Source organism: Parathielavia appendiculata, assembly GCF_033297405.1.
Source record: "Parathielavia appendiculata strain CBS 731.68 unplaced genomic scaffold N657scaffold_1, whole genome shotgun sequence".
Classification (NCBI taxonomy): Eukaryota; Fungi; Ascomycota; class Sordariomycetes; order Sordariales; family Chaetomiaceae; genus Parathielavia; species Parathielavia appendiculata.
In genome coordinates, this window is record NW_026944220.1 from 2,830,582 (window position 1) to 2,853,052 (window position 22,471).

The 22,471-nt window shown below is 55.3% G+C and overlaps 9 protein-coding genes across 9 annotated transcripts in view; 4 read left to right on the top strand and 5 right to left on the bottom strand.

Moving 5' to 3' along the window:
• Positions 1-1,579, bottom strand: part of N657DRAFT_652545 (uncharacterized protein) — a gene marked incomplete at both ends in the record, with an annotated part of 2,859 nt that extends 1,280 nt beyond the window's left edge. Inside the window, one exon of the mRNA XM_062794312.1 lies at positions 56-1,579. Coding sequence (XP_062652793.1) covers positions 56-1,579 — 1,524 coding nt within the window. The remainder of the gene's footprint in view (positions 1-55) is intronic.
• Positions 1,580-1,739: 160 nt separating this feature from the next.
• On the top strand, positions 1,740-2,841 carry N657DRAFT_50230 (uncharacterized protein). The gene is made up of 2 exons (XM_062787688.1): positions 1,740-2,345; positions 2,402-2,841. The coding sequence occupies exons 1-2, from the start codon at positions 1,900-1,902 to the stop codon at positions 2,784-2,786; spliced, it is 831 nt and encodes a 276-aa protein (XP_062652794.1). The 5' UTR covers positions 1,740-1,899; the 3' UTR covers positions 2,787-2,841.
• A 2,418-nt stretch (positions 2,842-5,259) lies between these two features.
• N657DRAFT_652547 (cytochrome P450) lies at positions 5,260-6,851 on the bottom strand (the record flags this gene model as incomplete). The annotated part of the gene is made up of 2 exons (XM_062794313.1): positions 5,260-6,433; positions 6,544-6,851. The coding sequence occupies 2 exons, from the start codon at positions 6,849-6,851 to the stop codon at positions 5,260-5,262; spliced, it is 1,482 nt and encodes a 493-aa protein (XP_062652795.1).
• A 982-nt stretch (positions 6,852-7,833) lies between these two features.
• N657DRAFT_563838 (uncharacterized protein) lies at positions 7,834-8,418 on the bottom strand (the record flags this gene model as incomplete). Its single annotated transcript, XM_062788242.1, has 1 exon — positions 7,834-8,418. The coding sequence occupies one exon, from the start codon at positions 8,416-8,418 to the stop codon at positions 7,834-7,836; it is 585 nt and encodes a 194-aa protein (XP_062652796.1).
• A 1,430-nt stretch (positions 8,419-9,848) lies between these two features.
• On the top strand, positions 9,849-11,071 carry N657DRAFT_676717 (Di-copper centre-containing protein; the record flags this gene model as incomplete). The annotated part of the gene is made up of 3 exons (XM_062795915.1): positions 9,849-9,958; positions 10,020-10,675; positions 10,764-11,071. The coding sequence occupies 3 exons, from the start codon at positions 9,849-9,851 to the stop codon at positions 11,069-11,071; spliced, it is 1,074 nt and encodes a 357-aa protein (XP_062652797.1).
• A 664-nt stretch (positions 11,072-11,735) lies between these two features.
• On the top strand, positions 11,736-13,985 carry N657DRAFT_561872 (GMC oxidoreductase; the record flags this gene model as incomplete). The annotated part of the gene is made up of 4 exons (XM_062788087.1): positions 11,736-11,922; positions 12,000-12,918; positions 12,983-13,766; positions 13,938-13,985. 4 exons carry the CDS (start codon positions 11,736-11,738, stop codon positions 13,983-13,985), a joined length of 1,938 nt encoding a protein of 645 aa, XP_062652798.1.
• Positions 13,986-17,441: 3,456 nt separating this feature from the next.
• On the top strand, positions 17,442-18,509 carry N657DRAFT_563676 (uncharacterized protein; the record flags this gene model as incomplete). Its single annotated transcript, XM_062788229.1, has 2 exons — positions 17,442-17,507; positions 17,586-18,509. The coding sequence occupies 2 exons, from the start codon at positions 17,442-17,444 to the stop codon at positions 18,507-18,509; spliced, it is 990 nt and encodes a 329-aa protein (XP_062652799.1).
• Positions 18,510-19,095: 586 nt separating this feature from the next.
• Positions 19,096-19,394, bottom strand: N657DRAFT_686444 (uncharacterized protein; the record flags this gene model as incomplete). The annotated part of the gene is made up of 2 exons (XM_062796829.1): positions 19,096-19,289; positions 19,352-19,394. The coding sequence occupies 2 exons, from the start codon at positions 19,392-19,394 to the stop codon at positions 19,096-19,098; spliced, it is 237 nt and encodes a 78-aa protein (XP_062652800.1).
• Positions 19,395-20,045: 651 nt separating this feature from the next.
• N657DRAFT_50428 (uncharacterized protein) lies at positions 20,046-20,880 on the bottom strand. Its single transcript, XM_062787691.1, has one exon. It carries the CDS (start codon positions 20,758-20,760, stop codon positions 20,266-20,268), a length of 495 nt encoding a protein of 164 aa, XP_062652801.1. The 5' UTR covers positions 20,761-20,880; the 3' UTR covers positions 20,046-20,265.
• Between the last annotated feature and the right edge of the window lie 1,591 nt (positions 20,881-22,471).

Here is a 22,471-nt window from a genome sequence, read left to right on the forward strand (position 1 = left end):
TGGTCAGCGTGTCGGGATGATCGGCCCCGAGCTTCGTCTTGCTCGTCTCCATCACCTGCACAAACAGCTTCTCGGCCTCCTCCCACCGACCTCGGTCTCTTTGGACTAGAGCAAACATTGACATACTTGCTGAAGTCGCCACAGAGTCCGCACCCAATTTCTTATCACGGACCTTCCTTGCCTTGCCTAGCATCTGGTGTGCAACCTCGTATCTCCCTTGCGTCCATGCATACCATCCCCCGTTATGCAAAAGCCTCGCCCATGTTTCGACCGTCTTGTCATTGGGCTGGTAACCAAGGATGACTTGGACGTGTGCGAAGAGGCTCCGGCACGTCGGCCAGTTTTCATACTCCCCTGTTGGAAACGACACCGCCATTCGCTCGATGCACTGCTGCTTGAACGTCTCCTGCTGCCCAGACGCTTTCAGCCACCCTCTGGTCGACAGCTGCACGAGCCCGTGCATCTCGAACTCGTCCCCTACCTCATCCGCCACAATGAGACAGTAATCCCTCAGCATCGCCACATCATCTTCGAATCCCCCGTCTACACCGTCGTCTGTATCGTCGTCTGTGCTATCATCTACGTCCCCGTCTATAGCACTGCTGCTGTCGTCGGAAGGGTTCAGAACCCACCCAGGGATGCCCTGTCGGTCGAAAAAACTCATAAGTGACAGGAGATCCGCCGCCGAAGGCCGCTTGGACCGGATGTAGTCGAAGGATATCTGCCATGTTGTGAGAATCGCGTTTGACGCCCCTCCGTCCCGTCGCAAGTCGCCGGCGTCATGCTCTAAAAGCCTGCTCCTTTTGCGCTCATTCTTCCGGAACTCGGCCAGGTAGTTCTCCGGTGAGCTCCGCGGCGCCCTCGCCTGTATGTACGCGGCGGCCTGGCTAATGGCCAGCGGAACACAGTCGAGCGCCTGTACGAGATCGGCCGCCACGTTCCTATCCGGTGCCGATCCTAGCTTCTTCTCTAGGAGCGTGAGGGCAACCGTCTGCCCCATCGGCCCGATCTCGATGTAGTTGTGGCTCCCGGTAAGCCTGTATGCCAAGCCCTTACTTCGCGTTGTGACGAGGATGGATCCGTTTCGACTCTGCGGTAGATAACTCGCCATCGGCTTCCCTTCGCGGCCGTCGCTTGCCGCGTAGAGCACGTCTCGGTCGTCGGCGCTGTCTAGGATGATGACCCATCGACCGTTCCGTTCATTGGACAGCCAGCCGTACAAAAGCTGTGGGACGTTTGCTTTGGGCTGGTTCCGGCCGGGTAGCTTGACACTGTCGGCAATCGTCCTAAAGCCTTCCTCGACGCGCGCCTGCGTGCCGGCGTGGACCCAGAACACCCATGCGTCAGGCTGCGCCTCGCGGATCCGGTGGGCGTATTCGATGGCCAGTTGTGACTTGCCGACACCGCCAAGGCCCACGAGAGCCACCCGACCGCCCGGCTGGGAGCATCGCTGGTCGACTTGATCGAGAACGTCTCCACGGTTGACGAAGTCGGGATCGCGGGAGAAGGGGATATTCGCGAACGGCGGCGGCGGCGTTTCGGGACGTTCTGACAGTGTCAGTGGGGCGTCGACTCGCATGGTTCTGCGGTAACCCTACCTGGCGGCAAGTGGAACTCTGCGTTGAGGGACCCATTAAACTGCCCCACTTGGAGACCCCGATTCCAGGGTCCGAAAGACGCAGACGGGACTTGTGCCATCGTTGGCGACTCTGTTGAACGGCTGGTTATCACCATAGACAGTACAGCGACGGATCAAAAGAAGGCCATGGAAGGCTGCTCAAGCCTTGCTTACGGCGGCCCAACGGTCGCAGCCCAGCTGCACGTGATCGGATGGCTCAGCCTCAAGAACTCGTTAAGCGGCGACCGCCATTCTAAGTACTGTAGGAAACTTCTCCCTAAATGCTAACACTATTCACGATGGATCCTTTGAGCATCACTGCGGCCGTCGTGGGTATTGCGGCGCCGACAGCGCACTGTGTACGTCTTCTCATTGAGGACATCCAGAAGATCGTCGACGCGCCCGAAACCCTCGATTCGCTCAAGGAAGATCTGCTCTCTGTGGAGCAGGCCCTTGCTTCACTCCGAACCGTGTCCGATGCGCAATGGAAGTCACTTGGTGAGACTGTGGTCAACCAGTCGAAAGCTACGACTACCGTATGTGGAAAGTCATGCGACAGGTTCAGGGCCGATCTCAGTCGCTGGACCCGGCATAGCGAGGATGGGAAACTCTCTTTGCGGGATCGCGCAATGGTTGGCTTCTTCAAACAGGGCTGCGTAAAGTCCATGTCAGAGCAGCTCCAGCACTGCAAGATCACTCTCTCTTCTGTTGTCTGTATCGCAACTTTGTGAGTCTGGCCCCGTGAACCCGCCATCGCCAGGTGTTAACTATAGATAGCCATAGCTCTCTTCAACAGACTCGAGTAACCGAGGAGATGATGACGACAATCTCGCAGAAGGAGGCCGAGATCGCAGAGTCCATTACAGCGTCAGACAAGCAGCTGGCCGAGGTGAATGCCAAGCTCGGAGTACTGTGCCTCGCCAAAACCGAGCATGACGAGACGGAAGCCGACCGAGCCAGTGCGATTAGCCAGGTAGCAGTCGAGCAGACTGTCTTGAGCGAGTCCCGCAAACTGCTCGCCGAACTGCTCTCCGGTATCCACACCGCAGCTGCGAATGCCCGGAAAAACCAGGCTCGGGTAGTCAACAAGTTCGGAAGCCAGAATGAAGGCATGCAGATCGGAGTCTTCAATGGGACGATGAGTTGTATTACATTTGGGAAGAAATAACTGGCGGATCGATGTTGCTTCTGCATGACATGTATTTTTCTATGGCTGATGCCAGTGTCTTTTGCTAGCGTCACTGCATGCCGCTCTCCGATGTTTCGTTGCCAAGATGTCAGACTCGGACAATGCTCAGGCCGAGTGCAACACGATGCAACCGGTCGCTGCTGTTTTCTGACAGGAGTTTGTTCTCGCAATCCGGTGTAAACACCACAGCATCTGTTACAGTGCACACCAACGATAAGGTATCAAATTTTGTGTCAAATACGGCCAAAATGGCCGGAAAGGAGTCGAGGTTTAAGAGATTGCGGTCATGGGCGAAGCGACATTTTGCGCCGAAGAAGGATTCCCAGCAATCTTCCTTTAATCGTCCACATGAGGTAGTCAGTGACGGCCTCGAACATACCATCATTAACCAAGCACTTCCCAGGAGTGAGAACACGATCATACCGCCAGTCACGACGCCGTTGAAGGCGGCGGTGATGGTAAGCGATGTCCAGACTCCCACGCCACCCTCGCCGGCGGGACAACAATGCAACAAAGCAGTGAGGGTGGAAGTTCCCACGTCACCTACTTTCAACACTCACCCTACAACCAACCTTGCATCCGAGGAAGACTCTCAGCGCGAGGAAAGTCCCGACAAAAATGACATCTCAGCAACGCCAGCGACGGCACCGCCAAATGCGAGGACTACAACACCCAAACAGCAACGCACTGAGCCATTATCACCAGCGCAAACCTGTACTTTGACAGGGAACCTAGCGTGCCTCCCACTGGAAGTCCATAGCACAGTACCCGCAAATGATGCTACGCCTGAGGTCCATTCGACTCGTTCCAAGGAGCCGTCCACAACTTCCGTCAATGGAGTCCCGGATGCTGCTCTGGAGAATACCCGCAATCAAATTCATCATAGTGAGGTACCGGGAGCGTCAACCACAACACCGGCGACCGTAGAGGTGCTGGGAGTCCATCAAACAGTATCCGCAAATGAGGTCGCACCCGAGAGTCGTTCGACTCGTTCCAAGGAGCCGTCCACAAATTCCGTCAATGGAGTCGCGGATTATGCTGCTCTGGAGATTAGCACTAGCAATCAAATTCATCCTATCGAGATACCACCAGGGTCAACCACAACACTGCCAACCGCAAAGGTTGTAACGAACGGGGAGCAACATACCGGAGACTACTCAGCGGCACAAGGATCTGGGGAGAGGTGGAACGGTTGGAACCCATCAACTCTCCCAATGTCGATCAAAAGGAAGACATCTGCAGATGTTGACGGTTACGCCACGGATCCATCTACCGCTCCCACAGCTTCTGTCCATTCCTTAGACGGACCACAACCCGTAACGGCATCGACATCAACTGGGCCGGGTTCAAGTGTGGCTGTGCCGCTGATTCATAACGAAGCAATCGCGAATCAAGACAGCCGCGCCGCGAAAGCCATCGTCGCAACGAAAGTGACCACCAAACCTCAGAAGCCAACGCGGAAACTCACCACAGTCCGAGAGCTGGCACAGTACTTCCCGGACCGCTACTAGTACCGCCCAGAGGGCGCCCGCATTCCGTTTACTAGTCAACGTGACAGCAGTCTTCCGCAACCCGCCACTCGTCGGACATCGTCCTCGGGCACAGCCGACCCTAGACGGAAGACAAACCAAAATGCCGGAAGTGCAAGGGAAAAGGACGACAAGTACTGGCCAGGCACGGAGCCGACTACGTCATACTTCCCCTTTCCAGAAACGGACTTCAACCCGACAAACGTCAGTCCGGTGGCCAAGGCCTCGTACTACTTCACTCCGGTCCTGGAACGGACGGTGGACGGTGATCGAGTGTGCTACATGTGCCTCGGCAGCTTGGGAAGTGGATCGGAAGCGTGCCGTTGCAAAGGCTAAACTCAGCTCTCGTTACCAACGCGGAACTCTCACTCGGTCGCGAATGTGGTTGTGATCTCGGTCTCTGAAGGACCGGGCCCAGAGGCCGAGGGATCCTGGCTTCACGTTGTCCATCAACGACTCAATGCAACCGCCGCCTGCGCCAGGCCATATATGATGATACAGCCGACAACAAGACAAGCTCCACGAACTTCGCCGCAGGAAACGGGGCAATACCATCCTCAAAGCAGTGCCTAGAACCCACGAACTACATACCGGCGAAAACTAGGTAGCAGGTGTCGAGAAGCCTCGTTGGCGCTATGTACTATGCTACAAAGAGGCACAAGTGGGAACTCGCTACGCACGGGCAAAGTCCCGTCATCCCCGACAGGATGATTCGACGAGACCAATCTCGCTGCTCTGTCGAGAACGATCGGAATTACAATAGGCTATCATTCAATTAAGCATCCCAGGGCTGCAACCAGTCCTAAACAAACAGTAACTTCATGTGCTTTAAAATGAAAGATATTCCTCGGGTCTGACTGTCTCCGCAGGTGAGCTCGTGCGGCCACCAATTTGCGCCCGCGCCCCCCAGATCATTCACTCTTTCAGTGCCTCCGCTTTAGCCCAATCTCCAACCCCAACGGCTTCCTCAAGAACCCCTCCCTGGTATTCATGCTGTCCTGCCTCAGAAACACTTCATACCGCCTCGCCCAGGTCGCCACAATCAGCTTCATCTCCATCTCAGCCACATTCCTCCCCACACATGCCCTCGGCCCATAGCTAAACGGGATGAACGCGTTCTTCTGCCTCGGCGTCAAGCTCTCCCACCGCTCAGGCCTAAACTCGGTCCGCATCCGCGCCCCAAATCTCCTTGGAGTGATGGATCGAGTATGTCGGCACGCTGAGGACGGTGCCGGGCGGAAGGTAGTGGCCCTTGTAGTGCAGCCCCTTGCCGTCCGGGGGCACCTGTCTGGGCAGGCCGATGCCCGAGGTCGAGTGGAAGCGGAGCGTCTCGTTGACGACGGCCGAGAGGTACGGCAGGTCGCGGACCATGTCGAACGTGGGCACGTCCAGGTCGGCAGGATGGCGGCGTCGAGCTCGGCCTGGAGCTTCGGGATCACGCCCGGGGTGCGCACGGCGTGAAAGAGGAGGGCGCACGACGAGTTGGAGGTTGTGCCGCTGCCGGCGATGAGTTGCGTCAGCGCCTCGGCCGTGAGCTCCTGCCGGCCGAGGGGCTCGCCCTTCTCGTCGCGGCCTTCGATCAGCCGCTGCAAGAGGTCCTTGCGCTGGGCTGGAAGGGGGTTCTCCAGGCGGGCCTTGACGCGCGCGATGGCAATGCCCGCGAGGTTCTCGACTGCTTGCAGGCCCTTGCTAAAGAAGGGGTCCGGGAAGTACTTGGCGTAGGGCTTTAGCTGAGGGAGGACGCCCAAGGTGGCCGACACTTCACCGCGCCGGTTGAGAATTTCGATGGCCGGGGCGTAAATGGGTGGGCTGTCAGGGGAGGAGCGAACCTCGGCCATGTCGGCGCCGGATGAGAGCATGCCAAACGGCGCACCGAAAGCGAGGTCACCGATGACATCGAAGGTGAGGTAGTTAAACCAGTTCAGGCAATCGAGGTAGGCCGCGCCATCGGGGTTGTTGGAACGCGAGATCAAACTGTCCAGCTGCCGGACGAAGAGCTCGAGGTTGCTATGGATGTAGGGCTCGAACTGGGCAACCGACTTGACAGAAAAGGTGCGCGAAACAATCTTGCGCTTGCGTGAGTGCTCGGCGCGATATCTTGTGTTGAAACAGGCCTCTTTGGATGCTGACGAAAGCATCATAGAAGTCCCTGGGAATGTATCCAATATTAGTGCCGTGCGGCATCTTGCTTCACTGAATGTACTCACGCTTTAAAGAACCCATTGCCATGGCCATAGACAACCTGAATGGCCTCGTCATCGCAGAGGCTTACATGGTTGGGTTGGATGCGCACAACGGGACCCAGCTTCTTGTGCAGCTTGTCGACGGTCTCGTATCGATAGCCTCGGCGGCACACCAGCAAAAGCCACCAGTTTGTGAACTGGGCTGGGAACGGCGCCGGGATCCATTGCAGGTGTCGATAGGTCACGAGATATGGATATACATAGTAAGCCACGGCAGCGACCAGCAGAGCGGCTGGCGCCCATGTCGAGAGGAGGAATGTAACGATGGCCATGTTCTGCCCGAGTCAGGGTGGCAGCACACAAGAAGGCAAGACACTGGCATTGGAAGCAAGACAAACCTTAGATGCCGGCGATATAAATTAAAATCAGCTGCATCCGATGATCCGTAACCGGCAGCCCTGCATGGAAACTCTTCCAGAAAGGTAGAGATAAAGATGATGCTGTGTTGACTAGAATGCAACTCTCAATTGAAATGAAGAAGAGCTGAGGAGAATGAACCAGTGGGGGGAGGCATCCAAACAATATCAGAGACTGGAAAGCCCCGAGGCGGTGCCGCGGTGGCGCAGACTGCCAGCTGGGAGCGAACACAAACCATTGACCAGATTTGCATGCACCACCTACTTCTCCGTCAGGCTGAGCCAGCTGTTGGAGATGACCTTGAACGGATCGGCGCGTCCAACGACCTGAACACAAAGCCTTCGCGGATACCCCCGAACTGTCCCTCGCCCTCAGCCTTCCTCAGCAGCTCATCCAAATCGGGCGCGAAATCTCTATGAGTGCAATGGCCGAAAACAGGGACGTGCTTCATGCCGTACTGGACGCAAAGTTCCACCACCTCCTTGGGACGCAGGTAGGCGCCCTTGTCAATGTCCCAGATGGCGAAGACGAGAAACTCGTGCTCTCCTTCGGGATATTGCAACATGTTGCCCCTCAATGGAGGAGCCGACGAGTTCGCCTTGCACAGCGAGGTTGGGCATGGCAAACCGGCGGAGCTTGGCCAGGATTCCCGACGCCTTGGCCATCTGCCAGTAGAGATTGTTGTGCCGGTCAATGAAGTCTCCTTTCCGGCAACATACGCCGTACCGATTCCTGTCGTCTTGCATGGTGGACGGGCAGTTGGCTGGTAGGGCGGGGAGGCAGTCGACGGCCCAGCGTGAGTCCTTGGCGATTTCGTAGACGGTCATGGTGACGCCGTCGAGCTTCTCGGTGATCTGCCAAATCTTTCGCTGCTTTCCCCGCGAGAACCATCCCTTTTCAACGTCCAGTATCCGGTCCCATCTGTGCATGCGGATGAAGGCCGGCGCGCTTCCGAGATTCGGGAGGGTCAGCGCGGTCTCGGTGAACTCTTACTTGACGACGCCCAGGAGGTCTGCGAAGGACTTGGCCAGGAGCTCCTCTGTCGCGGTCTTGCGTCACACCATGTCGAGCTGCGAGATCGGACGGCTTCCCGGGCTTGGAGGGGACCTTGAGCTGCGCATAGATGTCGCGGCAGAGTTGCGCCTTGGTCATACCGGGCTTCTTGAGATGAGCGTTGATCTTGCTTCGGACCTCGTCGCACGTGTCAAAGGCAGTTACCACGTCATCGTCCTCACCAGGAAGGAAGATGTCGCTAAGGTCAGGAACATCAGGGGCAGCCGCGCTTCCGTTTCCGGCAGCGCCGACCTTCTGCTTCTTGACAACAGGCGGCTTGATGCCCGCCATCTCGCGTTTCTTGAAAAACTCCCATGTCCCGCCGTAGGCCGCAAATCCTGACCCGTTCATGGGGCCATGGGTGCCGAGGAAGCCGCTCAGGGACTTGGCACTGTCGCCAATCTCACGCACAAAGGCCGTCTTGGTCATGGCGCCGGAGTCGATGAATCGGTTTAAGTTTGCGGCGCACCTGGTCACGGTTTTCGTCCATCGGGAAGCCTTCAAGATCAATTGAGTCCAAGTCAACCGCCGCCACCGGCGCGTGCGCCTCTGTGGACTTGCGCTTCTTGCTGCGAGCTTGGTAGCGGGCGGCATAACGGGCACATTCTCCTGGCCCGGGGCAGCAGGGAGCCCGGCGACGGGCGTTGGGCCAACTGGGGCGTTGACGGCGCCGGGCAATGAGCCCAACGCTGTTCGTGAAAACTGATTCCGCCTTGTTGTCAGTTTGGTTGCAGCTAGCAGCGCGAATACTGATACACACCTCGGAAGACATTTCGTTCGCGTGGTCTCTGTGCGAACAATCGTATACGCACCCTTTATCTAGAAGCTTGTGTGGTATCTTCGAATTAAAAAAATCGCAATGCGGTTCTCAAAGGATGTCAAGGTTTCATGTCTGGCGGTTTATCTCCTGAAAAGAGAGAGTCAAGAGACCGTGTTTGGGAACCCCATCTTGAACGACGGCACACGTTTCCAAACAAAGTAGCAAGAGTGCCCCCTGATGTGGCACGCCAGTCTCTCGGTTCCACCATTTTCCATCATCGCCAAGATCAATAGACCTAGAATCATCGATTGTTGACGGGCGCCAAAAACTGCTCAGTTGAAGTTGTTCGTGAACGACTTGCGACTTCGATAACCCCCATTCATTTCCCAAAGTCTACAGCACAAATACCTTTCAAAGTCGGCGAGGTGCCCCGGTGGGCCCCTTCAGGCCTGTACCCGAGTTTTGCCCCTGTCCTACAACCGGGATGCATTTACTGTACTTGTACATTACAAGTAAGGTACTGAAAGCTACCGGATATTTCAAGGCTTACTGTTGTACCGTATCCGTATATTCTCAACCAACTGGGTTTTCGCTAACATGGGTAAGTCCCTCCTGATTGGCTGCGACCTTTGCTTATCCTTCCACTTATCTGATGTGCCTTGACCAGTCGGCCCTTGCTAGTGAAAATCCAGTTGGTTGAGGATCCCAATATACATGTTCTTGCCACACAAACCACCGGGAGCAAATCTTTTGAAACTGACGGTGACGAGGAGTGGTGTAAAACTTAGCCTTCTGCTTCGCTAAGAACCGCCCCTGCTGGAAATTCCCTGAAGCGACGCTGACATGCACGAAGCTGCTCAAGTGCTGACTGCCCAGAACGAACCAAGACTATTTGGGCTGCAGCCGGACATGCCCCCATGTCAACGTCACAATGGAACATCGAGCTTTTCAGTCTCACTATGGGGCTTGAAATTTCCTCGTCTTTCTCGGTGAGACGATAAAGGTCGGAGATTTGCTTCTCTGACTCGCCCCTCACCCATCCCTTCCGCCGTTGTCGTGCCAAGTCAGTACAGTGCTCTGCTGCCATCCTGCCTTGACGATGCAGATCTTCAGTGGCATCCTCGTAAACTGGGTGCTTGCCAGTGTGCTGTGCACGGGCGTCCTGACCTGCGCTCAACCAGGCCAGAAGCCCATTGTCAGGAAGGAATGGTAAGCTACAACTGTCTGAGCACATCCACAGAGCATAGGCTTACACCCGTGACCCTTTCAGGCGCACGCTCTCAGAGTATGAGAAGTCCTCCTACCTCCGGGCGGTCAAGTGCATCCTCAACAAGCCAGCCCTCACCCCGGCCTTCAACAACACGGGCGTCATCTCGCGCTACGATGACCTGGTCTACACCCACATCCAGCAAACGTTTGACATGCATTACACCGGCCACTTCCTTGCCTGGCATCGGTACTACGTCGCCACCTACGAGCTCATGCTGCGCAAAGAGTGCGGCTACAGGGGTGCCCAGCCGTACTGGGACTGGACGCTCGACACACCCGCCGAAAGGTGGGCTTCTTCGCCTGTGTTCGACCCAGTGACTGGCTTCGGCGGCAACGGCGACTTCATTCCAGGCGACCCAACCAATCCGTTTGAGGTTCCGGGCAGGACTGGTGGCGGGTGCGTCAAGGACGGGCCGTTCGCGGGCATCCCGGACCTGGTGCACCTGGGCCCTCGGGACTCGGTCACGTACAACCCGCAGTGCCTGAAGAGGGATTTCAGCCCGTACTTTGCTGGGCGCTACTTGGCTCTGAATCAGACGCAGCTGACGCTGGCTGCACCCGACTTTGGGTGGTTTGACCGGCTTGTTGAGGGCGGGCCCAGTTTCGAAGCGTCGGGCGCCCATGGAGGGGCGCACTATGGGGTTGGTGGGACATACGGTCAGTTTCCCTTTCTCTTCTTTGTGTCATTCTCCTTTTTTTTTTTTTTTTTTTGGTCTGTATGAAGCAGGTGACTGATGCATGACAGGCCAAATGGGCGACCTCTACACCTCCCCGGCTGATCCCATCTTCTACCTGCACCATGCCAACCTGGACCGCGTCTGGTGGTCGTGGCAAAAATTGAACCTTCAGACTCGGTTGACTGATATTTCCGGCCCGATCTTCTTGATGGATTACGACAATGTCCAGGGTGGCAACGTGACGCTGGACTACCCCCTTTCGCTCGGCGTGAGCGCTGTCGATGTCACGGTTGGCGATGTCATGAACATTGCTGGATGCGGCAAGACCGGCGTCTTGTGCTACGAGTATGACAAGGTCTACACGCTACAGAGTTGAGAATTGGGTTAGCCGTGTCTACGAATATGAATCGAATCGTGTAGGATTCAGTTGGCGGTGTGATTCACCACAATCAACGTGCAGGTACGGAGTAGAATACCCAAACTGTTCGTCTGCTCAGAAAGTTCCTCCAATATCATTGGTTCTATATTGTTTACCGTACCCCGTTTTGGCAGCATTCGGAAAGACGAGAAGCTCCTACCTTGATCTACATCGATCCGGATAATGTTGAACATGCGGGACGTGTCAGCCTGTCAGGCCTTACTGGTGGTGACCGAGTAAAGTAAGACCGAAACGGGTAGTTATTATAGTCTAACGAGGTATTGCCCCTGTACTCCCAAATACTAAAACTGGCATAATTAACAGTTAATGACCACGGCTCTGTCTTTGCATGCACATCATCCCGTCTATGCAGGGGGCCGAGAGGCATTCAGCCGTATGATTGGCAACCAAAGAACAAAGTACCTTAGACTGGACGCAGCCTGTCAGGCTCTCAATACCTGTATGTAAATTAAGCGGGGTTCGGGAGTTGCCCAGGGGAAGAATCTTCAATGAGAAGTTCAGTATTTAGCTTCCGCGCAGAATTTCCTTATGGGCAGTGTCCTCCGCGTTTTTGCCCATGCCTGAGTGATCCAGGTCGTTTCTCACGGACCGTCCTGCCAGCATGGGGTTCTCACAGGTCCTCTTTTGTCTGTTTGCAGTTCCGCGCCTAACGGGTGCCACTCCTTTCAACACGGGCAATGTCAAGCGCCAGGCCTCGGAGCTTCTCGACAGCTACGACTTCATCATTGCTGGCGGCGGTACCAGTGGCTTGACCGTTGCAGATCGGCTCACCGAGGCGTTCCCCGATAGTCCGTCAAACTTCACTCTCGACCCGGTTACCGTGGTACAGAGTGACTGGCTGACAACATCTCTTCTTCCCTGACAGGAAACGTTCTCGTCATTGAGTATGGCGAGGTCGAGTACGCCCCCGGTGTCTTCGACCCCCCCGTCATTAGCTGGGGAACTGCCGGTGGTCTAGCAAGCGGTTGGCTGCTCAACTCCACTCCGAGTCCTGAGCTAAACAATAACACGGCTCTCGTCATGGCTGGCCAAGTCGTAGGCGGAAGCAGCGCTATCAATGGTATGTTCTTTGACCGGGGTTCGCGGTTTGACTATGATAGTTGGGATCGACTCCAGGGTGACCGGACGGGCTCGCGAGAGAAAGACACTGATTGGAGCTGGGATGGTGTTTACCCGTTTTTCAAAAAGAGTGTCACCTTCACACCGCCCCCTAAAGCAGTCGCCAAAAAGTACAACTACACCTGGGACACATCCACGTTCGGTAACACCACGCCTATCTATGCCAGTCTCCCGCCATTCCTCTGGGGAGACCACTACGTGTCCCGCCAATCATGGCAAGAGATGGGAATCCGGGTGGCCCGGGAGTGCGCTAACGGCGACAAGGAAGGTCTTTGCTGGATCCCCATCTCCGAACACCCCGTCACAGCAAGTCGCTCCTATGCAGGCATAGGCCATTACTCGGAAGTGGTAGGGAAGAGACCCAACTATCACCTCTTCGTCAAACATCAGGTCGCTCGTGTGGTGTATCCGAAAGGGAATGCGAAGGAAGGACAGCCTGTGGTGGAAGTGCGACCCGTTGCCGGCGGTCCATCATTTACTATCTCCGCGAAAAAGGAAGTCGTGCTCTCCGCTGGTGTGTTTGGAACCCCAGCGATACTGCAGCGAAGCGGGATCGGGCCCCCTGCTTTCCTCCAAAGCGCGAACATTCCCTTAGTCCTTGACCTGCCGGGTGTCGGTTCGAACCTGCAGGACCACTCAGGACCCCGAGTGCAATGGAACTGCAAGTGGCAATCCCGGCGTAACGTCCTAAAAGAAGCAATTAGCTGACAATATACTGCCAGACACGAGATCACTTCCCTTCTATCCGCTCCCATCTGAAATGCTCAACGAGACCTTTGCCGCGGAAGCAGCGGTGGCCTTCAATCAAACGCCCGCCCAGGGCCCGTACACCCTAGCCATGTCCAACAGCGCAATCTGGGTGCCCCTTCCCAATATCACCGCCACTTACTCGACCATCATCGACTCGATCCGCCGTCTCGCCAATGCCACCCACCCCGCCTCTCTCCACCTGCCTCCCTCCTACAACTCCGAACCGACCCTCATAGCAGGCTATCGCGCCCAGCTCCTCGCTCTCGCCGACCTCCTCGCCAACCCACGCTCCCCTAGCCTCGAGAGTACCTTCGCAACAGGCACCTCGGCCGGCGCGGTGCTCCTGCACCCGCTCAGCCGCGGCACCGTCCGTCTCAACCTCACGAGCCCGTTCGACCCGCCCGTCCTGGACTACCGCTCGGCGTCGAACCCAATTGACCTCTCCCTGCACCTGGCCCACACGCGCTACCTGCGCCGCATGATGCACACCGACACGTTCAAGGCACTCGGCGCGGTCGAGGTGCAGCCCGGGGAGACCGTCCAGACGGACGAGGAACTGGAGGCGTTTGTGCGGCGGAGCACGGTGCAGTCGTACATGCACCCCTGCTGCACGGCGGCTATGATGCCGAGGGAGAAAGGTGGCGTCGTCGGGCCGGATCTGAGGGTCCATGGGGCGGGTAGGTTGAGGGTGGTGGATATGAGCGTGTTGCCTGTTTTGCCGGGGGCCCATCTTAGTGCGACGGCGTATGCAGTGGGAGAGAAGGTGAGTCTGGTTCATGAATGTTTCGCCCGAGACACAATCTCATTTGCCGGGCCTGGGGAGTGTATTTCCGAGCGTTGATCGAGCTCTGGGACCGTGGAGCCTAGGTCCGCAAGTGGCCTGGTGGTGGTGAGCTGGGAGCCATGGATATTGCTAACGTAAGATTTTCTACAGGCTGCAGATATCATCATAAACCAATGGTCTAAGAGAAAGGACGGTTAATGAAGGGCTTGAGGTGTAGATAAGGGTGGAAGTGCGGAAGAGGGGATGGAAGCACTTGAATGACCGATGTTCAAAAGGGAAGGTATCTTTGATTGTACGGGGTCGCCAACCTAATTGTACGGGGCCCGCAATGAATTCCGCCACACCTGTGACGGGCTGAGCCTCGGCAACCCTCGTCCAACGCTAATGCTCGTTGAGAACCCCCTTTTATGGGAGCCTCCCCCCTTTTTCGTGGCCTCTGAGCAACGGCCCCATCACGGTTGGCCCTTTTACCTATCGTCCCTACCTAGAGAGTGAGAATCCATTACCGCTTTTTGGCTACTTCTCTGCAATAGCAGGTATACAAGTTCACTCCTCTCTACCACCACTACCTCGGCAGTTACCACACAACTAAGCAAGATTTGAAGCTATTCAGAAGCCATCCCACGCGGAGATAACTATCGTCGACAAGTCGCTGCGAGCCGCCGACGTGATCCCTCTCGGTGAGAGCTTGTGGACCTGGCGGAGACCGAGGGACGCCTTCATCAAGAACAGGATATCGAAGTGTCGACGTTGACGCCGGCACGAGGACGTGGACGGGCTTCGCGGGTCCAGGGCACTACACGAAGACAGGGAAGTGGTCGGGGACAGGGAAGAGGTCGTGGACAGCGACGAGGCCAGCAAAATAGAGTAGAGGAGACCCAAGGAGGTACAGGTCCTGCCTTTAGCGCAGCCATACAGCTCGGGACGCCAGCGCCGGACACCCCCTTGGCTAGTTGACAGATAGGAATGGATGCCTAATTTCCTTGCGATAGATCTCCAAGGCCACAATCCCCATTATCCTCAAGTTGCTCAGACCGATCTTTTTGCTCTGGAGCTTGTTTCCTCCTCTCTTTTTTTTTTTTTTCCCGAGGCTCAGCCCGTCACAGATGTGGCGAATTCAGGGGGTCTGTGCGGACCCCGTACAATTAGGTTGGCAACCCCGTACAGTTAAAGATACTCAAAGGGAATGACCAAGCTTGAAATTCAAACTCCTGGAAAGCCTGACAGAGATGTTTTTCGGTAACTTCGATTTGCTTCAGAGAAAGCAGCTACAGAGTGCTTCTGCGGTGATCTTCCTAAGAAGAACCTGAGGATCTTGTTGACGTTGAGACACGCATTCGTACAATGTCTCGCGGATCTCCGATGCGACGGCGATCCTCTCCTCCTCGTAGAAATCTAGGATGTCATTAGAAAGACTCACCTCAACTTCATGACGTAATCTCAATGCTAACGTACCTGCTACGGCTTGTTTATACGCGGATTGTTGGGATCTAGCTCGCGAATCATGGCGTTGATCATGGGATTCAGCTTTTCCAAAACCTCAGGTGGGATCTTCTTCCCGTCCTCCGAGTTGTAATCCCCGAGCACAGCCCTTCTTCATTGCAAGCCTCTCGCCTGCTGCTATAGCCCCAGAGGACCATTCGGTGTGTGTGGATGAGTTATTGTTGACTGGGCTCTCTACCACTTTTCTGAGATTGGCCCGAAGCGCTTTCTGAAGTCTTCTATAGACATGCCACCGAGCGACGCAACGCAATCGGGATCGTCACCGTGCGCCACCAAGTCTTGGACAAGCATGAATATCTTGAGGCTTGCTCTCAGGTCCCGGAGTTCTCGATTGACCCAAGCGCGATCCGGTGCGGCTATTTTGATCAAGTTATGGGATGTTGCGTCTGGAACGGAAATCGGTTCCTTAGTGACTTGTATACGGAAGCCGATAGGCACAAAACGAATATAACTTTGTACTGGCTTGCGTACTATATTTACGCCCTCAATGCTCAATCATTCAATACATTACTGCTTCAAACCTCTAACGTACTTTATAAGTGAGTGTGCAATATAAGTGAGTGTGTTTGAGAGACAAGCGGCATCAAGGCGAGGCACTGGGCACTGCAAATGCCGACTCAATTCTGCTAATCGAGAGCCAAGAAAAGGAAGAGAGGGAGAGTAGACAGGACGCGTGTCTGCAACACGTGAAGGATAAGTGGGCGCCAGGCCACCCACCGATGACTCATCGAAGAGGGCATGAGTCTAGGGTGCGCTTTCCATCACAGTCTATGCTGATTTCGTTCTTGGCTAGAGATGCGAGGTCCTTGTTTTCCTCTATCATAGAAGGGATAGTTATCAACTAGTTAGCTGAACATTAAGATTATCGGTAATATTATTATTCCTACACCGCTGTGCCCTAGGGCGTGCCGGACCTTCAACAACTTACTATACAGGAAAACCGCGCCCTCGTGGGCCGGGTGAAAAACCCATATCGACAATCCAGAAAACGATCAGTGTGCGATCCTGCAAATACAAAGTGGGAAGGCCTCTTGGCCTTCGAAGGAAAGGGTATCAGACTGCGAGCTCCAGCTCCAGCCTCCTGGCCAGACCGTACATCGGCAGTTTCCCCGAGTCCATCAGCCAGTCCAGGATCCTCCCCGTTAGCCGTGCAGCTTTGGGACTGATTCCCTGTAGGACAGAATAAAAGTCCCTTCGCGTTCTGACCTCGGCTCTCTCCCATCTTCGAGTCAACGGTGGGGCCAAGCACCACATCACAAGGTGTTCGACAGTCTCTCGCCCCTCTCCACACTCGCATATAGGCGTCAGTACCTCTGGGACTCTCCTTTCGAATAAGAAAGCCCGAAGGCCTATGGCCCCGGTTCGAATCTGGATCAACAGTGAACTCTTCGCTCTGCTGAGGCCGTCGTGTCTCCTTAGGGTTTTGTCTTGGAACAGAGTCTCGTGCTGGTGGTCAAGGTCATCTGCGGGCCTAGTTGCTGTCCGGCCGTCTCGTTCCTTGAGCCATCTCTCTCTCCAGGCCTCCTCCATTACTCTGTCCGTGTCGGCAGTCCCTCCCGTCCAAACTGCAATTGTGTTAGCGGCTTCTTCATTATCGGTAATAGGCAGAGCGACCGCAGTCTAATTATTATAAAGACGAGTAGCATCGAGGTATGTATGCACTGCAATTGCTGACTCTAATCTGCTAATCGTAAGTTGAGGAGAAAAGAAAGAGAAGCTGTTGCGTGACGATCTCAAATTACTCTGGGGGTAGTTAGTGCAAATCGAGTTCGAGGCTTCTGAAGGCTGCAGGCAGCCAAGACATTTTCTAGAAAGGCTCGAATATCAATCCGTACGCCTAAACAACTTCGAACTCTGCACCTCTGTACATCAAGTTCTTCATAATCGACCTATATCCATGCAACATTGAACCTCGATTGCACTTTCCTTCTGATCTCGACTCCTTCGGCAGTCGCTGGGCACAGTGTAGATCACAGTGCGGCTGCGCTCCACAGGCCCACCTACCTGGTTGAACGCGTCGGCGAGAAATTCAAGTCTTGAAATCTCAGAACCGCATATTGGTCTCACCGCTTGACAACCCATGTAACTTGAAACATCACATTGCACCCAAACACAAGCAACGGCCGAGCTCCATATGACTGGTCCAACGCAATGCTCCGAAGAAGTCACAAAAAATCCAAAGCTGGGTGCTTGGAGTGCAAGCGTCGTCACGTCAAGGTTTGACCCCTCTCCTTTTTTAGTCTTAAATCAAACCCACCCGGAAATGCTAACCTGGTTGATTCTGACTGAGTTCAGTGTGATGAACAACGGCCAAAGTGTATAATCTGTACACTCTCAGATAGGGACTGCAGTTACCCACCCAACCCTCCTTCTGCCTCCGGCCCCGCGATGACCACACCTGCACCACATGACTTCCCAACTGCTCATCCAGCAACAGCCGCGATTACGAACAATGCCAGTCCCGTCGCTGGCGTGCCCCTCCCCGACATTGCAAGCGGAGCATCAAAGCCGCTGCAAGACCCAACCCAGAACCCACCTGCCGTCAACTTGGGTCACATGGAGTTGCTCATCCGCTTCAGCTTTGGAGAGCATGCACCCGAGCTGAACATTGAGATGCACGAGTTTGCTTCCAAGCTGCTGTTTAAGTGTGCTTTGGAGGCTCCATACTTGATGCACCAGATTCTGGCCGTCTCGGCTCGCCGCTTGGCTGCCCTCGAACCGGACAGGAGAGACTCATTGCTCGAGCAGGCGATACACTTGCAGACAAAAGCCGTCTCTATCTATAACGAGACGGCAGCGAAGGCTCAGATCGACCAAACCAACTGCTCCGCTCTCCTCCTCTTCTGCTCACTGCTTGGCCGACACTTGCTTGCCGATCTGTTGGCAAGGCGAGACCCCGACTTTGACGACTTTTTGACCCGATTCCTCGAGTTCCTTTCCATCTCGCGCGGCTTGATGGCAATGTCAGTCGCCGCCTGGGACCTGCTCCTGCAGTCAGACATTCGCCATCTTGTTCTCTGGGCACTCGAAATCTCCCAGTCGGTCCCTCAAGGCCGCCACTGCGCTGAATTGCAACGTCTCGTGGCTGAGTCGGAGAGTCTGGACGCTTCGGCCAAGGAGGCCTGCATGACAGCCATTGCCTGCCTTCAAGTTGGCTTTGACAGCTTGCTCGGAGGGGACACACGTAATCAGAGATACTTGATGGTGTTTATGTGGTAAGTGTCACAAGTTAAACCCCCTCTTTTTCGTTCTTATCGCTGACAAGCTCCGCAGGGCTCCTGCTGTACCTCAAGAATTCACAAACTTGCTCTCCCAGCGGCGTCCCGAGGCGCTCGCCATCATGGGCCACTGGGCACTCTTGCTCCATTATACCAGGGCATTATGGCATGTTGCCGACTCTGGCTCGCACCTCCTGACCTGCATCTCTCGGTACCTCGGCCGGGAGTGGGACCAGTGGCTCTCTTGGCCCCTTTCTGTCCTCCCTATCGATCCCGCCTAGCACCAGGCATCAACTCACTTGAACATTCACGATTGTGGCATTGTTCCGAGGTATTCGAGGGTGAATGGTTGCACACATCAACAAGAACGCCGAAGGTAAATTGTCCAAACACCCAACACCACATCAATTCGAAGAGACAGCAAGGAAACTATCAACGATTGCCGAAAAGCACAAGCCAAAATATCATGAACGATCAGCCACCCCGGCGAATTCAAAAGACGCGAGAACCCATCCCAAGCAACCATCTTCCCATATGTATCACAGCCGCCTCAAATCAAGCTGCATGGTCCCATACAACCAATTTCTTCACTTCGCCACAGGGTTCCAAGGCCCGGCAAAGGCCGACTCATGCACGTATCTGTCGATGCCGGCGCGGTTGCTGAGCGACGACGCGTACGGATCATTTTTCAGGATTGCTGTGGTTTTGCTTCCGCTGGAACTTGACCTCTTGTCCGACTTCTGGCTGCTATGGCCCTTGGACGTGAAACTGCTTCCCTTGGCTGTCCAAGTCGGTATAAGTATCACTTCACGCTTGCACGAGCTAGAGTGGAGGGAGGCTGACAGTATGAGTAGGCGGAAGAAGAGTTGGAAGACCAGTTCGACATGTCGCTTGACGATTTCGAAGAGCTGATGGTGCTGATGATGCAGTTGGAAGCAAAGGTTAGGACTGAGTCAAGGGAGGAGTGAAGGCTTAGGAGTGGGAACTTCGGGAGTTCGAAGACACACTCTTTCTTATACACCACGAGAATCGAGTGAAGAGTGGAATCATCTCAACGACGTCCCCCAGGAGACGCCCACCCCACCCGCAACCCAAGCGATCCCCGTCTGCCTCTGAAGCAACATCAGCGCCTTCGTTGCTCACATGGCATACGGATATGCTTCCAAAGGTGACATCCGGTCTGTTTCGGATAGCTCAACTGACAGGCAGGACGGCAGATCTGTTTGACAGTCCGCATGCAGAGCTATGTTGTTGTCGTTTCAAGCCTGGGATCCTGACGCTGGCGGCAACGGCACATACACCGCCACGCAGGGTCTGACTTCTCGGCTGGACCGGCTCTGCTTTTGTGCAACGGTCAATAGCCTTGGTTGGCCTTAGGCCAGAGCGTCGGCATGCTGTTCACCTGTCAAGGACGCCGAGTCTCATGCCGTCATCAAAGGTATCCCGGTTCCTAGGTTCCGTGCGACTGCCGGCGCAGCAGAACTCAATGCCGTCACATCACTTGAGCGCATTCAATCTCACCGCTGTCTTTCGGCATCGATCGTCTCCGACTCCGTCATGCTTACCAAACATGTGAGAAACCAACCCTGAAAATCACGCTGCAACTGAGCTCGTACATAACCGTCTATTACCGCCAAGTCATCTCTGGAAGCCCTCGACTCTCAACCAAACCTGTATCTTTTGCCCCTTACGTCCGAAGTGAGAGAGGTCCTTGAGAAGGCGACGGGGGCAACAACTCGAGCACGGGTGCTTGCAGCTCAGATTTTCATTCGGCGGTTGATATGGCATGGGATTGCACGAAGTCGCGTCAAGACGGGCAGTAAGGGGTTCCTGCTTAGCCGGACTCGAAAGGAGACCCACACACGTCGCGTGTCCTTCCGAATGGCTGGGTTGACGAAGGGTTCAAATCCGGAGGTGTCGAAGAGCCCAATCGAGGGCACAACCAGTCGGGCCAGTCTGCCCAGTAGACCAGCTGGATCGCTCATGCACTTACCCGCTCTGCTCGAGCGATGGCGGGGCGATAATGGAAAAGCCCCTGAGTATCGACACGGCCATTTCTTGATTCGGCTGACCGGCGCAATGTGAATCAGACGCCACTGCCGGCCAACAACACCTGCTTCCGTCCCGCAGATCAGGCCCTCGGGAAACTGAAACTGGATATCCCGCAGGATTGACAGCTGAGTACTACACCCCGAGCCTGAGACATGGGCGGCCTGACAGCATCCGCCGTCCGCCCCATGACCGGAGCTCATCAAATGTCATTCGGCGGAATGCCGAGCAAACCCAAGAGAAGTTCCCCGACTGCCGAGAGGTTACCTTCAAGACTGTATGATGCACATCAGGGTTTGTGCCTTGACGCGTGACTCAACACCCTCCTTTCAACTGGGGGACGTTGGGGGATGTGCTGTGTCCATGAGCTATCGCCTCATTGACAGGTAATTCACCATGGAAGCGGGCCCATGTCTCTCCAGAATCCCCGGCCCTCCGAGGATTTATGCATCACAACAACCTCCTCCGAGATCGGATACGTTGAGGCAAGACAATGAGGTTCTCGAGTTCGAGATTGGGTCGCGCATAGGGTTATCTAGGATGGACCGAGACACCTTCGCACGCATATCAGACTCGTGTTCCAAAGTCAGCGTCACCGCCTCCCCGGAAACATTCCGAGGCCATGCCGCCGGGGAGTACCGAGTCCACCAGAAACGCCAGGCCAACGTGTGGCTGTTGACGCCAGCCATACGGGCATCATGCCGCCGTCTCACAAAGAGTCACGACTTCCAACCTAACCCATAACTCCGTGTTCCACAGCATGTGTTCCCGACTTTGGCAGGTCTTAGAGCGAAATTCGAAACTGCGCCATATTCTTCTGGCATCAACGGCCCCCAAACGCCACTCCGCCAGCCCACTGACCAAAGGGCATGCAGTGGCATCTGATCCTTCTCGGCCGAGAAGGTGATTACCGGACGCTTTCCAGGATACCACCAACAATGGGGCCTGTTGCTCATCTTGGCACACAAGGCGGCCATTTCTTGATCACCTGGACCCCGTGCAATGGCACCGCCGTCTCATCACCTGTGATCAGTCCGTCTTCGGGCGCGTTGGCATGTGGTGTGAGTCCGGCAACGACTCCTGACGTATCTGAGGTTTTTCACCGCCATTTCGGATGGCCAAACGAGGCTTTCGGTCGAGCTAAAAATTCCCCCCGCACTTTCCGATCTTGCGTTCGGGAACAACCATCGGGTATCTCGACGGGACATAGGTCGTTCATCCCCAAGGGTTCGTACCGTGATGTCACTTGGAAGGGGCTGAACGCCACTCAGTGTCTTGAAAATGTTGACAGGCTGTTGACATGGCAAAGATAATTGCCGATAGGAAGCAATAAATCGGGCATCTGGCCGTCAGATGCAGGACGGTTGTGGCGCACAACCAGTCTTCCATGCAGTCCAACAAGAGCTGAACCGCGGAACCGGTGCCGGGTGAAATTGTGCAACGGTGCTTGTTAGCTTCGCTATCAGCTATCCAAGGCTGGCTGCTTTCCATATCGGGTGCCCCGTGGAGATCCGCGAAGTCAGGGGTTCGATTGGAACAGGTATAGTAGCCTCAGCAAATATTTGTACGATTGGGGACCTCCTTGCCCGAGTGTACTGCATGGAGCAAGTGGCTGGGTCCTGATACCGGAAAGTGAAGAGCAAGAGCTTGAAGAGCATGTAGCTGATGAATGTTGGTTTGTCTGTCCGCTCAGTCGTCATGACACGCGCAACGGAGTACTAGCGTACTTTTCTCGTCATAGTGGTGGGACAGGCTGACAAAATGCCGTCAGAAGGGTGTCCTGTTTGGCAGTCAACTTCCTGAACTCTTGCGGTCGCGAAGCCTAGCGGTTGCAGGATTCACTTCGCGAAAATAACGGCTGTATGGTAGAAGGTACTTGATGGAGGGCGGCACTTGAACGATGGGGTCGCCATC

Coding starts and splice junctions, on each gene's coding strand:
- N657DRAFT_50230 (XM_062787688.1), top strand. CDS start 1,900: ATGCTAACACTATTCACGATGGATCCTTTGAGCATCACTGCGGCCGTC. Junction 2,346..2,401: donor GTTGTCTGTATCGCAACTTT/GTGAGTCTGGCC, acceptor AGATAGCCATAG/CTCTCTTCAACAGACTCGAG.
- N657DRAFT_50428 (XM_062787691.1), bottom strand. CDS start 20,760: ATGAGCTCCGGTCATGGGGCGGACGGCGGATGCTGTCAGGCCGCCCAT.